The sequence below is a fragment of the Symphalangus syndactylus genome, chromosome 18 (genome assembly GCF_028878055.3).
Source record: "Symphalangus syndactylus isolate Jambi chromosome 18, NHGRI_mSymSyn1-v2.1_pri, whole genome shotgun sequence".
Classification (NCBI taxonomy): Eukaryota; Metazoa; Chordata; class Mammalia; order Primates; family Hylobatidae; genus Symphalangus; species Symphalangus syndactylus.
Window position 1 is genome coordinate 67,092,570 of NC_072440.2, and position 16,218 is coordinate 67,108,787.

The 16,218-nt window shown below is 42.4% G+C and overlaps 1 protein-coding gene across 7 annotated transcripts in view; it reads left to right on the forward strand.

Annotated features, from left to right (window-relative positions):
- EIF4ENIF1 (eukaryotic translation initiation factor 4E nuclear import factor 1) overlaps positions 1-16,218 on the forward strand; it is a 58,699-nt gene that overhangs the window by 24,803 nt on the left and 17,678 nt on the right. For all 7 annotated transcript variants that reach the window (XM_055251610.2, XM_055251612.2, XM_063623542.1 and 4 more), the window contains exons 5-7: positions 3,523-3,809; positions 4,357-4,558; positions 9,131-9,306. In XM_055251610.2, the coding sequence (XP_055107585.2) occupies positions 3,523-3,809; positions 4,357-4,558; positions 9,131-9,306 (665 nt within the window). The remainder of the gene's footprint in view (positions 1-3,522; positions 3,810-4,356; positions 4,559-9,130; positions 9,307-16,218) is intronic.

Here is a 16,218-nt window from a genome sequence, read left to right on the forward strand (position 1 = left end):
TTGGATACGGTTTGAGACTAAAGTCTGATCTTCCAACTTTCCTAGTTTAAAGTTTACCCCTTTAGAAATGTTGTTTAAGGGTGAAATGGAGACAAGGTAATATAAAAGCAGTCAAGGAACTTGTTGCAAGAACTTTTTTTGAGATGAGAGGACGACCCATCATAAAAATTTGGGACTAAACGAAAAAGGTAGCCCAGCTCTAGTTTAAGCTATAAGACCCTTCTACACAGTCTGTCAGTACACTCAGCACAGTAATGTCTCTCAAAGAATTTATTCTAGCAGAATCATTAAAGATATGCAGAGACTTTATTAAAATGATGAAAACTGAGAAGGAACCTAAATATCCAACAGTAGAAATGGGTCGTGTAAACTTCAGTATATCCATATATAGGAATGTTACATTGCATTGTCCTGTAAAACCATATTGCAGATGTGTTTATTGGCAAATAATGTTCATGACGTACTGACTCATAGAAAACTCTCCATATTGTATCCTGTGTTTGGAAAAAACTGAGACTGCACAGAAATTCTGTAAAAGTACACAACAGAACATTCTAGGAGCTGTTTGTGATAACAGAATTAAAGCAGATTTTTCTCACTCGGACTAATCTTCAGTTTCCTGATTTTTCTAGGAAGACATTTTTTGTGTGGTGACATGTTTGTTCTTCCTACACCAATAAATTTATTGAGATAGAATTTACATATAGCCTGCACAAAAGGTATACCATTTGATGTCTTGACATGTGTATATACCTGTGAAACGATTACCAAAATCAACATAAGCATTTTTATCACCCCTAAAAGTTCCCTAGTATTCCTATGTGTCCCTCCCTTTAGCTGCCCCCCCACAACACTTCCCCCTTCCCAAGCAAGCACTGATTTGCTTTTTTTTTTTTTTTTGAGACAGAGTCTCCCTCTGTCGCCCAGGCTGGAGTACAGTGGCATAATCTCTGCTTACTGCAACCTCTGCCTCCCAGGTTAAAGCGATTGTCTTGCCTCAGCTTCCTGAGTAGCTGGGATTACACATACACGTTCCACCACGTCCAGCTAATTTTTTTTTTTCCACCACTGAGACAGAGTCTTGCTCTGTCACCCAGGCTGGAGTGCAGTGGCGCGATCTTGGCTCACTGCAACCTCTGCCTCCCAGGTTCAAGCGATTCTCGCACCTCAGCCTCCCAAGTAGCTGGGATTATAGGCGTGCGCCACCATGCCCGGCTAATTTTTGTATTTTTAGTAGAGACAGGGTTTCACCATGTTGGCCAGGCTGGTCTCAAACTCCTGACCTCAAGTGATCCACCCACCTCAGCCTCCCAAAGTGCTGGGATTATAGGCATGAGTCACCGTGCCTGGCCCTAATTTTTGTATTTTTAGTAGAGACAAGGTTTCACTATGTTGGCCAGGCTGGTGTTGAACTCCCAACCTCAGGTGATCCACCTGTCTCGGCCTCCCAAAGTGTTGGGATTACAGGTGTGAGCCATAGTGTCCGGCCTGATCTGCTTTGTGTATCTGCTTTCTGTTCCTGTAGATTAGTTTACATTTCCTAGAATTTTATATAAATGGAGTTACTATAGTATGTACTCCTTGTGTAGCTTTTTTCACTAAGAATAGTTAAGACTCGTCCACGTTGTTGAGTGTCTAGTTTATTTTCATTGCTTAATAGTATTCCATTGTATAGATTTAGCAGTTGATCCATTTATCTGTTGATGTACATTTGGGTTGTTTCCAGTTTTTGACTGTTAAATAACCAAAGCTGCAATGAACATTCATGTACAAGTCTCTGGACATAAGCTTTCTTTTCTCTTGGGTAAAAACCTAGGATTAAAATGGCTGGATTGTATAGTAGATGTATGTTTAACCTTCTGGGAAATTGCCAAACTGTTTTCCAAAGTAGTTGTACCATTTTACGTTTCCACCAGTGGTGTATGAGAGTTCCACTTGCTCCAACATCCTCGTCTGCACTTGGAATGGTCAGTCATTTAAATTTTAGCCATTCTAATAGGCGTGTAGTGGTATCACATGGTTTAATTTGCATTTCCCTAATGACTAATTATGTTGAGTATCTTTTCATATGCTTATTTGCCTTCCACATAACCTCTTTGGTGAAGTGTCTGTTCAAACCATTTGTCTGTTTTTCAATTGGGTTGGTTTTTTCTTTTTTTTGAGACGGAGTCTGGCTCTTGGTGCCCAGGCTACAGCACAGTGGCGCAGTCTCGGCTCACTGCAACCTCCACTTCCCAGGTTTAAGCGATTCTCCTGCCTCAGCCTCCCAAGTACCTGGGATTACAGGCGCCTGCCACCACGCCTGGCTAATTTTGTATTTTTAGTAGAGAAGAGGTTTCACCATGTTGGTCAGGCTAGTCTCGAACTCCTAACCTCAGGTGATCCACCTACCTCAGCCTCCCAAAGTGCTGGGATTACCGGCATGAGCCACTGGGTTGATTTTTTTATTAAGAGATTTTATGTGTTCTGAATGTAAGTCCTTTATCAGAAAAATGCTTTGAAATATTTTGTCCCAGTCTGTGGCTTGTCTTTGCATTCTCTAAACAGTGTCTTTCAAAGAGTAGAAGTTTTAAATTTTGATCAAGCCCAGTCTATCAGTGTTTTTTAAATGGATCATGCTTTTGGTGTCATGCCTAAGAAAACTTGGCCTAACCCAGTGCCACAAGGATTTCCTCCTATATTTTGTTCTAGAAATTTTTAGTTTTAGGTTTTACATTTAGATCTGTGATCCATTTTGAATTAATTTTTGTATATATCTGGTACTAAATACATACATATATATATATATATATATAAATTTTTTTTTTTTTTTTGAGACTGAATCTCACTCTTTCGCCCAGGCTAGAGTGTAGCGGGGTGAACTCTGCTCACTGCAACCTCTGCCTCCAGGTTCAAGCGATTCTCCTGCCTCAGCCTCCCAAGTAACTGGGATTACAGGCACCTGCCACAATGCCTGGCTAATTTTTGTAGTTTTAGTAGAGACGGGGTTTCGCCATCTTGGCCAGGCTGGTCTTGAACTCCTAACCTCGTGATCCACCTGCCTTGACCTCCCAAAGTACGGATTATAGGCGTGAGCCACCATGCCCGGCCCCAAATATAGATTTAAGTTCATTTCTTTGTCTGTGGATATCTAACCATTCAACACCATTTTGTTGAAGAGACACTTTAACTTTTTAAGCAGTTATTTTTTCAAATACACCTTCTGTAGTTTATTAGTTGACAAAACGTTTGCTAATAATTCTTAGATAAGGATTTGGTCAAAATAAAGGCACTGCAGAGACTAATCACGGAAAATCACTTATTGTGACGTACTTCTATTGCTGCAAAGAGAAAGGCCAATGTCTCAGCCTTATTTAAATACATAATGTACATGTTACCCTGAATCTGCTGATAAGCCCAATTTTAGTGGTGACTGTCTTCCAACCATCCCCTTCCTCCCATCAGTCATGGACATACTATCTAAAAAAAGAAGAAAACACCCTTGTTGGTTTGTTTAACTTTCTCTTTCCCACGTCCTTCCAGATCCAAGAGAGCGTGTGAAAGAAGATGACTTAGATGTTGTTCTCAGCCCTCAGAGACGGAGCTTTGGAGGGGGCTGCCATGTGACAGCTGCTGTTAGCTCCCGGCGCTCAGGAAGTCCATTAGAGAAAGATAGTGATGGGCTTCGTCTGCTTGGTGGACGTAGGATTGGCAGTGGGAGGATAATCTCTGCCCGGACCTTTGAGAAGGATCACCGTCTTAGTGATAAGGACCTGCGGGACTTGAGAGACAGAGACCGAGAGAGGGACTTCAAGGACAAGCGTTTCAGGGTTTGTCTTTTTTTTTTTTTTTTTTTTTTTAATTGAGATGGAGTTTCGCTCTTGTTGCCCAGGCTGGAGTGCAATGGCGCGATCTCGGCTCACCGCTGCCTCAGCCCCCTGAGTATCTGAGATTACAGGCATGCACCACCACACCCGGCTAACTTTTTATATTTTTAGTAGAGATGGGGTTTCTCCATGTTAGTCAGGCTGGTCTCAAACTCCCAACCTTAGGTGATCCGCCTGCCTCGGCCTCCCAAACTGCTGGGATTACAGGCGTGAGCCACTGGACCCGACCTGGGTTTGTCTTCTAGATTCTTCGGTAGTTCATGTGCTTGGGGACTTGACATTCACTTCATTTATACCAGGTTACTTTGAGAACAGGCATGAACAGCCTGTTCTTAAACCAGTCAGGGAGGAAGGGGTGGGGATGGTGATGGGCCTCAGCTATACAGCATTGTATCTTCCTTTCACTATTGAACATTACAACAAAGGCCCTGACTGAAGTAGAAATGCCTTGACTAGAAATTTTTTAATCTTGCTTTATGTACTTTTCCAGAGAGAGTTTGGAGATAGTAAGCGTGTCTTTGGTGAGCGCAGAAGAAATGATTCTTATACAGAAGAAGAACCAGAGTGGTTCTCTGCTGGACCCACAAGTCAGTCTGAAACCATCGAACTGACTGGCTTTGATGATAAGATACTAGAAGAAGATCACAAAGGGAGAAAAAGAACAAGGCGACGGACAGCCTCTGTGAAGGAAGGTCAGTTCAAACTTTGGGAGGGAAGTTCGATGTTTTAAAATGAGATGTAGGCCGGGTGTGGTGGCTCACACCTGTAATCCCAACACTTTGGGAGGCCGAGGCGGGCAGATCACCTGAGGTCAGGAGTTCGAGACCAGCCTGGCCAACATGGTGAAACCCCATCCCATCTCCACAAAAATTCAAAAATTAGTGGAGTGTGGTGGCTGGTGCCTGTAGTCCCAGCTATTTGGGAGGCTGAGGCACAAGAATTGCTTGAACCTGGGAAGCGGAGGTTGCAGTGAGCTATCACACCACTGCACTCCAGCCTGGGTGACAGAGCAAGACTGTCTCAAAAATAAAATAGAGATGTGATTATCATTGGCTAATTGTACACTTAGGAATGGGCACCAGATGTATAGGAAATGGCAAGTTTTTCATGATGCATCCTGGTTTTGAAACTTTTTTTTTTTTTTTTTTTTGAGACAGAGTCTCACTCTGTTGCCCGGGTTGGAGTGCAGTAGCACCATCTCAGCTCACTGCAGCCTCCATCTCCTTGGTTCAAGCGATTCTTCCCTGCCTCAGCCTCCCGAGTAGCTGGGATTACAGGTGCCCGCCATGACGCCTGGGTAATTTTTTTCAATTTTTAGTAGAGATGGGGTTTCACCGTGTTGCCCAGGCTGGTCTGGAACTCCTGACCTCAGGTGATCCACCCCCCTCGGCATCCCAAAGTGCTGGGATCATAGGTGTGAGCCACCATGCCCAGCCCCTGAAACTGCTTAAGTGAGGATTCAGTAAGTGTAGATTGTACTGTTTCCCTAACTTGTTCTGCCTGCCACACTAAACAGAAAAGTCTGAAGTTATCCTGTAGGAGGACTGTGTACATGAAAGAGTTCCCCAGAAATAAGAAACATGGTAGAAAAATGAAAGGTCTCATTTATTGAGCAATTATGTCCTAAACACAGTGGTGAGTGTATTTTGTCTGTGTAATCCTTCGTCTCCTAATGACCTTGTGCAGTGTAGGTACTTTTTTATGCTCATTTCATAGATGAGCAAATGGAGGCTCAGAGGGCTTAAGTAACTTAAGGACACTTAAGGTAGTCACCATGGAAATAAGTAGTGAAGTCAAGAGTAAAGCAAGATGCTTCTGGGCATCAGAGCCTACCTTCTTCATCATGGTATTAGGCCTTCCCAGGTCAGTTGTTTGTGATTTGCCTTCTCTCAAACTTAGTTTCAGGATGAGTACGGTGGCTCACGCCTGTAATCCCAGCACTTTGGGAGGCCAAGGCGGGTGGATCATTTGAGGTCAGGAGTTTGAGACCAGCCTGGCCAACATGGTGAAACCCTGTCTATATTGAAAATACAAAAATTAACTGGGTGTGGTGGCGCATGCCTGTACTCCCAGCTACTGGAAAGGCTGAGGCAGAAGAATTGCTTGAATCCAGGAGACAGAGGTTGCAGCGAGATTGTGCCACTGCACTCCAGCCTGGGAGACAGAGTTGAGACTCTGTCTCCAAAAAAAAAAAAAAAAAAAAAACCTAGTTTCCTCAGCTGTAAGATGGGGTCAGATATCTCCCTTGCTAAACTGAAGGAGCCAGAGCTAATGTATGAGAAGTACCTGCTGCAGAGTGGGAGCCCACTGGTCTGCAGCCAATCATTTTTTAGGGCAGTGACCTCGCTCTAAGGTGGCCAGTCCCAGGCTGATGGTCTTGGGAAGGAGGCACTGAAGAGACAGGTGAGGACTAACCTGGGTTAAAGTACTGGGGCTCCTGCTTAGAAAAGGATAATTTTTGACAAAATTTTGACAACTGGGCCTGTTTCTTTGTAAAGTGAAGAACAATGCCTATCATAACTTAAGGGTTACCTTGAGTATTGAAGAACACATATACCCATCAGAACTCAGTCTCCAAGAAGGCACTCAGTAAATTCTACTTGCTTCAAGCTTTCAGGCTTAGTTGAAAGCCTTTTGACAGATACGACGCAACAAAAGGGGAAAGCTTTTTTTTTTTTTGAGACGGAGTCTTGCTTTGTTGCCCAGGCTGGAGCGCAGTGGCACGATCTCAGCTCACTGCAAGCTCCGCCTCCTAGGTTCACACCATTCTCCTGCCTCAGCCTCCCGAGTAGCTGGGACTACGGGCACCCGCCACCACGCCTGGCTGTTTTCGTATTTTTAGTAGAGACGGGGTTTCACTGTGTCAGCCAGGATGGTCTCGATCTCCTGACTTTGTGATCCACCCGCCTTGGTCTCCCAAAGTGCTGGGATTACAGGTGTGAGCCACTGCACCAGTCCTCTATTTTTATTAATTAATTTTTTTTTTTTTTTGAGACGGAGTCTTGCTCTGTCGCCAAGGCTAGAGTGCAGTGGCCTGATCTCAGCTCACTGCAACCTCTGCCTCCCAGGTTCAAGTGATTCTCCTGCCTCAGCCTCCTGAGTGGCTGAGATTACAGGTGTGCGCCACCACACCCAGCTAATTTTTTGTATTTTTAGTAGAGGTGGGGTTTCACCGTGTTAGCCAGGATGGTCTCGATCTCCTGACCTCATACTCCGCCTGCCTCAGCCTCCCAAAGTGCTGGGATTATAGGCGTGAACCACTGCGCCTGGTCTGGGAAAGCTATTTTAATAAATATGAGAAATATCAATGCCACCTTAACATTTTGATGAAGAAAAATATAAGCAGAAATAAGCTGATGACATTTCTTTAAAAGAAGAAGGAAATGGAGAATCAAAATACTCATCTTCTTTTGTAGTCTTGAAAATATAGTACATATTACCATTATCTTTGTGCTATCACACACTCTTCCCTAGGATAATGTAAGAAATTGACAGGTAACTTGGAAGACTGTGCTATTAAATTGGCTTTGAGATATGTCTTTGTCTCATTCTTAATTAAAGCAGCACCCAATAAAGCACCACTTTAACAATAAAGATCAGGTTTCTGGTGAGAAAAAATTATGTTTTTCTTAAGTGAGGTGAGATCTGAATTTCAACCATTCTTGTATCAAGTGCAGGAGCCAGGAGTAAGATAGAGTGGTAGTGGCACCTCCTTATTTTACAGATGCAGAGAGAGATTGAGACCTGGAGAGAAGGGATGGATTTCATGGCAGAGCCTGGAGTAGAATCCAGGGGTCTTGGTTTATCCCATTAGATAACTACAGAATGTCTCTAGGTTGCCCTTGCTATGTATTTAAAATAAATAAAAACATTAAAAACTAAGATGTCAGATGCCTTAAATGTTAGCATCTGGCAGTTTCACTTTATCTCCCTATCCTAAAAACAACTGAACATTATAGAGTATACCTGGCACTACAGAGTAAGACAAAGCTGGTTGGACCAGGTTCCCTACTCTCAGAGAGAGTTACTATTATACGGTGTGATAAGTACTCAGAGATGACACAAGGATTATAGAGAAGGTAGCAATTAATTTTACTGGGTAGGGCAAAAATGGGTAGGCGGGGCAAGCTTCCCAGAGAAGGTCACATTTGAATTTCGCCTTGAAGGATGAGCTACAACAACCAACCTGTAGGCAAGTGAAAATTGCCCTCATGCCAGGTTTCTCATAAATACCTTAGGTTGCTGAGCCCTGACTGAAACTGGTGCTACAGGTGCATGGTCAGAAGGAGAGCTAAATTAATTTGGTTCCATTTTTAAGCAGTAAGAGACTTGAAAAGACTATCCTTAAAAAAAAAAAAAAAAAAATTATCACTAGAAAAAGAACTAGGCATGATGCTGGACACAGTGGCTCACTCTACTGTAATCCTAGCACTTTGGGAGGCCGAGGCAGGAGGATCACTTGAGGTCAGGAGTTTAAGTCCAGGCTGTGCAATTTAGTGAGACTCAGTCTCTACAAAAAATTTAAAAATTGGCCGGGCGCGGTGGCTCAAGCCTGTAATCCCAGCACTTTGGGAGGCCAAGTTGGTCGGATCATGAGGTCAGGAGATCGAGACCATCCTGGCTAACACGGTGAAACCCCGTCTCTACTAAAAATACAAAAAATTAGCCGGGCGTGTTGGCGGGCGCCTGTAGTCCCAGCTACTCGGGAGGCTGAGGCAGGAGAATGGTGTGAACCCAGGAGGCGGAGCTTGCAGTGAGCCAAGATCGTGCCACTGCACTCCAGCCTGGGGGACACAGCAAGACTCCGTCTCAAAAAAAAAAAAATTAAAAAATTATCCAGGCATGGTGATGGTGGTGTGCACCTGTGGTCCCAGATACTCTGGAGGCTAAGGCAGGAGGATCACCTGAGCCCAGGAGGTAGAGACTACAGTGAGCTGTGATCGTGCCACTACTCTCCAGCCTGTGCAACAGAGCAAGACCCCATCTCAAAAAAAAAAAAAAAGAACCCCCTCCACTATGGAAAATATGAAGTTCTCAGGGAATCATAATCTTCCCCCCATCCTGTTGGTGTTCTGGCTTTATTAAGCCTTTTTTCCTCTTCTGCCTCCTGTAGAAGGGGGACTGTTTCATTCTTGCAAGTACAGTACCTGCACAAGAAGTCTGCTTTTTAAGTCATGTGTGGCCATGTATTGATGGCTGAAGCCACAGAGGGACACTGGAGTGGTTTACTTATCAGATGGTTTTTGTCCTGGTTTTGCTTTCAGGTATAGTAGAGTGCAATGGAGGAGTGGCGGAAGAGGATGAAGTGGAGGTCATCCTTGCACAGGAGCCTGCGGCTGATCAGGAAGTGCCAAGGGATGCCGTCTTGCCTGAGCAGTCCCCAGGAGACTTTGACTTTAATGAGTTCTTTAACCTTGATAAGGTGCCATGCTTGGCTTCGGTGAGTGTAGCAGCACACTTAAAAATGTGTGGTTAAATTTCACCTGAGTATTTAAGACATCTTTTTGAAAGTGTTGTTTTGCTAGATGCTTTTGGGGTTTTTGGCTTTTATTCTTACATATTTAAATTTTTGTTGGCTTTGTTTTGAGAGGCTTAACGGATAATACGAGATTTTTGTACCAGTTAACTCTTTTTTAAGCTGGTGGTGTTGGACTAAAAATTCTTTTTTTTTTTTGAGTCAGAATCTTACTCTGTCACCCAGGCTGAAGTGCAGTGGCGCAATCTTGGCTCATTGCAACCTCTGTCTCCTGGGTTCAAGCGATTCTCCTGCCTAAGCCTCCCGAGTAGTTGGGATCACAGGTGTGTGCCACCATGCCCGGCTAACTTTTGTATTTTTAGTAGAGATGGGGTTTCACTATGTTGGTCGGGCAGGTCTTGAACTCCTGACCTTGTGATCCTCCTGTCTTGGCCTCCCAAAGTGCTGGGATTACAGGCGTGAGCCACCACACACGGCCTACAAATTCTTTAGATGTTTACATTGTCTCCTTTTAGTTGTTTGTTGTAGTTTGTTGTAGACTTACTGTGAAGGTGGCTTTTTATAACTGACAATTGTTGTCACACTGATCTACATTCCTTGGGGGAGGCTGCCTGGTTAGACGATACTTTTTCGATGTGATGGTTCCAAAATCCTTTAATGAAAAGGAACTTGTAATATTTTCAGTATTGCTGTTAAACTCTTGAGGTCCAGTCTTTCTGGACTTTAAAAATAGTAGTAAGCTCTCCCTAAATCTTTTGCTACCCACCCTTGCTCCTGCCCCATCAGCATTTATGAATTAGTATCTACTCCTTATCCTTATTTGATTATTGTATGAGCAGACAAAGCTGAGCACAGCAGAGCAGGCAACATTGGCCTGTCTCCGTTGTCATTGCCTGCTCTCCTACACCCATAAGATTGCCACGAGGAATAAGTGAGCAGGCACTGCGTAGTACTGATAGGTACAGGGCCACAGATGTGTTCTTAGGCAGTCTTCTTAAATTTTTCTGTGATGAGGTGCCAGGCTTTATTTCCATTCCATTGAAGAACAGTATTTTAGTATAAAGTACAAATGGCAATACCAAATTGGTATAAAAGTTTCTTTTCTTTTTTGGAGACGGAGTCTTGCTCTGTCACGTAGGCTGGAGTACAGTGGTGCGATCTTGGCTCACTGCAACCTCTGCCTCGCAGGTTCAAGCAATTCTCCTATCTCAGCCTCCCAAGTAACTGGGACTAGGGTACACGCTGCCATGCCCGGCTAATTTTTTGTATTTTAGTAGAGATGGGGTTTCACCGTGTTGCCCAGGCTGGTCTCAAACTCCTGAGTTCAGGCAATCCACCTGCCCTGGCCTCCCAAAGTGCTAGGATTACAGGCGTGAGCCACAGCACCCGGTTTTGTTTTGTTTTTTTTTGTTTTTTTTTTTTTTGAGAAAAAGTCTCACTCTGTCGCCCAGACTGCAGTGCAGTGGCACAATCTTGGCTCACTGCAACCTCCACCTCCTGGGCTCAAGTGATTCTCCCGTCTCAGCCTCCCGGGTAGCTGGGATTACAGGCGCCACCACCACACCTGGCTAAGTTTGGTATTTTTAGTAGAGATGAGGTTTCACCATGTTGGCCAGGCTGGTCTCAAACTCCTGACCTTAAGTAATATACCCATCTCGGCCTACCAGAGTGCTGGGACTACAGGTGTGAGCCACCGTGCTGACCAGTTTCTAAGCATTTATTCTCACTTATTATCTCAATATAGATCAGCATGGTCCACACTTGTCTGTAGCACTGCTGGAGCATATGGAATGTGGCTCCAAATCAATGTTGGCAACTCTTTGTGTGGTTTTGTTCCTAAAGTTCCAGCAGCAATTTTAATTGTAAGTCTCCTAGCCAGGTGCCTCACCTATAGTCTCCTAGCCAGTCCTTTGGATTGTATCCAGATGCAAGCTTAATTTAGTTGATGTAAAAACTGAGTGGCCCTTTCAAATTCTTAACTTCTGAGGGCATAGTATTTTTTTTCCACATCAACTGTTTAGTAACTTTTTCTTTTTTCATTCTCTTAGAAGAGAGATGGAAATCTTTTTTTGTTTGTTTTGAGACAGTCTCACTCTGTCACCCAGGCTGGAGTGCAGTGATGTGATCTCGACTCACTACAAGCTCTACCTCCCGGGTTAAAGCGATTCTTGTGCCTCAGCCTCCTGAGTAGCTGGGATTACAGACGCACACCACCATGCCCAGCTAACTTTTGTATTTTTAGTAGAGACAGGGTTTTACCGTGTTGCCCAGGCTGGTCTCGAACTCTTGACCTCCAGTGATCTGCCCGCCTCAGCCTCCCAAAGTGCTGGGATTACAGGCATAAGCCACTGCGCCTGGCCTAAACCTAAACTTTTAATAACAGGTAACATGCATATAGTGCTGATTGTTGCAGGCTTTATATAAAGTTATCTAATCTTCACAAATCCCTTATAAATTAGATTACTATTTCCATTTACAGATGAGGAAACAGGCATAGAATTTAGATAACTTGCCCAAAGTCACATAGCCAATAATTGGTGAAAACTGCCTTCTGATTGATACAGTTCCAGTAATGAGTTTCTGCTCTGAACTCCCCCAAATATACGACCTCTGAGCATAAAGGTAGGAATAGCAACTGAGCACTGTTTTGTCCTCTGGCCCTTATCCTGAACCAAAACGTGGTTAATGCTAAGCAGTCAGAACTAAGCCATTAACTCTGTCTGTCTCCATGTTTTCCATGGAGGTGCTGTTAAATTATATATTCTATAATCCACTAAAAAGCAAAACTGAGGTCAATAAAAACAAGTGCTCTGTGTTATATAACCAACTGAACTCTAATACAAAGTACTCAGAAAATTACAAGTCAATTGGGAAAAATAAGAAAGGCTGTAAAGTATATGAATATCAATTGACAAGTATGTAAAGTGCTTAAGACAGTATTGGAGGCCAGGCGCAGTGGTTCATGCCTGTAATCCCAGCACTTTGGGAGCTGATCGTGGGCAGATCACGAGGTCAGGAGATCGAGACCATCCTGGCTAACACGGTGAAACCCTGTCTCTACTAAAAATACGAAAAAATTAGCCTGGTGTGGTGACAGGCGCCTGTAGTCCCAGCTACTTAGGAGGCTGAGGCAAGAGAATGGTGTGAACCCGGGAGGCGGAGCTTGCAGTGAGCCAAGATCACATCACTGCACTCCAGCCTGGGTAACAGAGTGAGACTCCGTCTCAAAAAAAAAAAAAAAAAAAAAAAAAGGCCAGTATTGTATGCTTAGTAAGCTCTACAAATGTTGGGTGTTAATAAATATAAACAGAACTTTATAACAAAAGTGAGAATACACTATCTTTTATATAACTTAACCAAATTACTAGGCTACAGAGGAAATCTCAAATAACGCATTGGTTCGTTTTATTTAGAAATATTTATCAAAGGCTGAGGCAGGAGGATCACTTGAGGCCAGGAGTTTGAGACTAGCTTGTGAGACCCTGCTACAAAAAAATAAATAAATAAAAATTAGCTGGGTGTGGTGGCGTGCGCCTGTAGTCCTAGCTATTCAGGAGGCTGAGCCCAGGTGTTTGACGCTACAGCAAGCAATGATCACACCACTGTACTCCAGCCTGGGCGACAGAACAAGACCCTGTCTCAAAACAAATTATTGAGTAATTCTAACCTCTGGACAGTGTTCTAGGAACTAAGGCTATGGTAGTAAACAAAATAAAGTTCCCATCCTCGTAGAGCTTACTTTCAAACCGAGGAAACACAAGGATCAAAAATACACACGCACATACACATGTATTTGTGGACTATATTCACTTAGAAATTGACAAATTAAAAGCCAGAAAAATGTATACAAACTAAACATTTGGAATATGTGCAAATTTAAATAAGTAAAAATGTTTTTTTAAATATGGTATTCTTACTACAGTGCATGACACATGATAGACGCGTAACTATATTGAATGAAATCAAATTGGAAATACTGAATGTTTTAGAGTGATTAACAGGAAGATGACATAGAAAGACCTTGGTGATCAGAAAAGTATGTGCAGAAGAAAATGTATAACCTTAAATGAATTCATTAGAAATCCAAACAGAAACTAGTGAAACAAATATGAAATATAAAAATTACTGTAAAAATGGAAAGTAATAAAAAGCATTGATCAGTACAACCAAGTAACTGTAAAAGAGCAAAAATATTCCACGGAATCTGTTTGATTAGCAGGATATTATGAATCCAAGGATGTGACTTGTCTAAATGACCTAGCTTGAAGGATCAGACTAATAGCCATATAGGTTACCTTAAAAACGGTATTAAAAATCTACTCTAATAAGGGCAGCTGAAACACAGATTGCAGTTCCCAGGCTCCTTTTCTCAATCAGCTGATGGTTGACAATGATGTAGCAGAGGTACCCTGACCAAGAAGGCAGAGATATGGGTCCAGGTCCTTACTTCCTCTAGCAAGGTACGTGAGGGAGGCCCTGCTATAGAATGTCCTGTTTTGCTGTGTGGTAAAAACGACTGACTAGATAAACTTTAGTTTTAACCTTTTCATGTTTAAGATGCTTTAGTTTCTTGAAATTAGTATTTCCACTAAATATGTGAAAAAACGACTTGTTTCTACTTCTTATGCTTGAACTATAATAAAAGTTTTGCTTCTCTAACAAGCAAAATTGGTTACTAGACAAAATACGGAAGTGACTTTCAACACTTACTTTAATATCTTTAGAGAATGTCCAGATACTTTGTATTAATCTCCTTTGCTTTCTCATGTTCTTTCTTTGTGTCTTCTTTTTTTTCTTATGCAGCATGATCATAATGGAGGAAATAAAAGGAGTTAAAATGCAAAGCTATTATTTTTGCTACTTGTAAATTTCAAACTCTTTTCAACATTGAAACATTTTTAATTATGTTCTTCAGTTTTTTGTGTTTTTTTTGTTTTTTGTTTTTGAGAAGAAGTCTTGCTCTGTCTCTCAGGCTGGAGTGCAATGGTGCGATCTTGGCTCACTGCAACCTCCGCCTCCTGGGTTCAAGTGATTCTCCTGCCTCAGCCTCCTGAGTAGCTGGGATTACAGTTGCCCACCACCACACCCAGCTAATTTTTGTATTTTTAGTAGAGATGGGGTTTCACCAAGTTGGCCATGCTGGTCTTGAACTCCTGACCTCAGGTGATCCACCTACCTTGGCCTCCCAAAGTGCTGGGATTACAGGCGTGAGCCACCGCACCTGGCTTTTTCAAGTTATTTTTAGAATTCCTGTTTATCACTACGATGCTTATATTTTGGATACACTCCCCAATTTTTCACAGTGATGTATCATGCTTATCTTTTAATACATAATTAGTGCACTTGAAAGTCAGCATTATTTAAGGTATGAGCATCTACAGGTGGAATGTGATTGAAATTGTCTAGATAATTCCTCTGAAAATAGAAATTCTGGAAACAATAATTAGGGTCTTGAATTAAAATCCCTTCAAAAGAAGTATATTGTGGCGTAGTTTGGGTATGGATTATGAAAACATTCTTCCAGATAAGAACAAAGAATAAACCTAAGCTTCCACTGCTTAACTTTGGAAATTGTGGGTTCCAGATTTCAAATAAAACAGTCACTAGGCTGGGCGCGGTGGCTCACGCCTGTAATCCCAGCACTTTGGGAGGCCGAGGCGGGCGGATCACAAGGTCAGGAGATCGAGACCATCCTGGCTAACACGGTGAAACCCCATCTCTACTAAAAATACAAAAAATTAGCCGGGCGAGGTGGCAGGTGCCTGTAGTCCCAGCTACGCGGGAGGCTGAGGCGGGAGAATGGCGTGAACCCCGGGGGGCGGAGCCTGCAGTGAGCAGAGATCGCGCCACTGCACTCCAGCCTGGGTGAAAGAGCGAGACTCCATCTCAAAAAAAAAAAAAAAAAAAAAAAAAAAAACAGTCACTAATTCTGTCATCCATGTACCAGTTTTTGAAAAATCATGTTTTCTGTTTATCAGTGGGATTGAAGTGAAAGTATATGACTTATTTTCAAGGATATGTCTGATTTTTGGATAGATGTTTGCTCTACCTTATCTTTTCTAAATATTGGTAAGTACTGCAAAAAATCAATTTGGATATTTGACTGAATTTATGGTATGATTTGAATTGAAAATTTTTTTAAATGCTTAAATCTAGTTTTTAAGAAAGATTGGCACTATTTCATAATTTCTACCAAAGCAATATATTGTTCATAGTGTGTTATTTAATTGCCCTTATGAAATCTAAACTATGGAGGTTGGATTTGGAAACAGAAAACACCTGAAAACTCTCTATTAATCTCAAACAGAAATTAGAGATCAGCTGAAATTTCATCTTCCGCAATCATACTTTTTCTAAACTTTGACTTGGAATTACAGTCTTTATGAACTCTACTTTTTTAGCCTTTGGCTTCTGAAACTCTCAAGATTGAATTTCATAATGTTCATTACAACCTTGAAACCACTAAGTTTGAAGCAATGGTTTTCTTTCATCAGTTCCCCATACTTGATATTTAGTTGAAGGTCACTCATCAGCTTGTCAGTGGAATGCTGTGGCATTGACACTGTTCTCTGAGAACATTTGGTAGTACATTGATTTACTCCTGAGGCAAAGGATAGAAACCCGAAAAACTTTTTGTAGCATAGAGGCTTTGCTTTATATTCTTAGAAGGTAGGCTAGGCGTGGTGGTTCATGCCTGTAATCCCAGCACTTTGGGAGGCCAAGGCAGGTGGATCATTTGAGGTCAGGAGTTCGAGACAAGCCTGGCCAACATGGTAAAAACCCATCTCTACTAAAAATAAAATTAAAAATAGCCAGGCACGTGGTGGCGTATGCCTGTAGTCTCAGCTACTCGAGAGCTTGAGGCATGAGAATCAC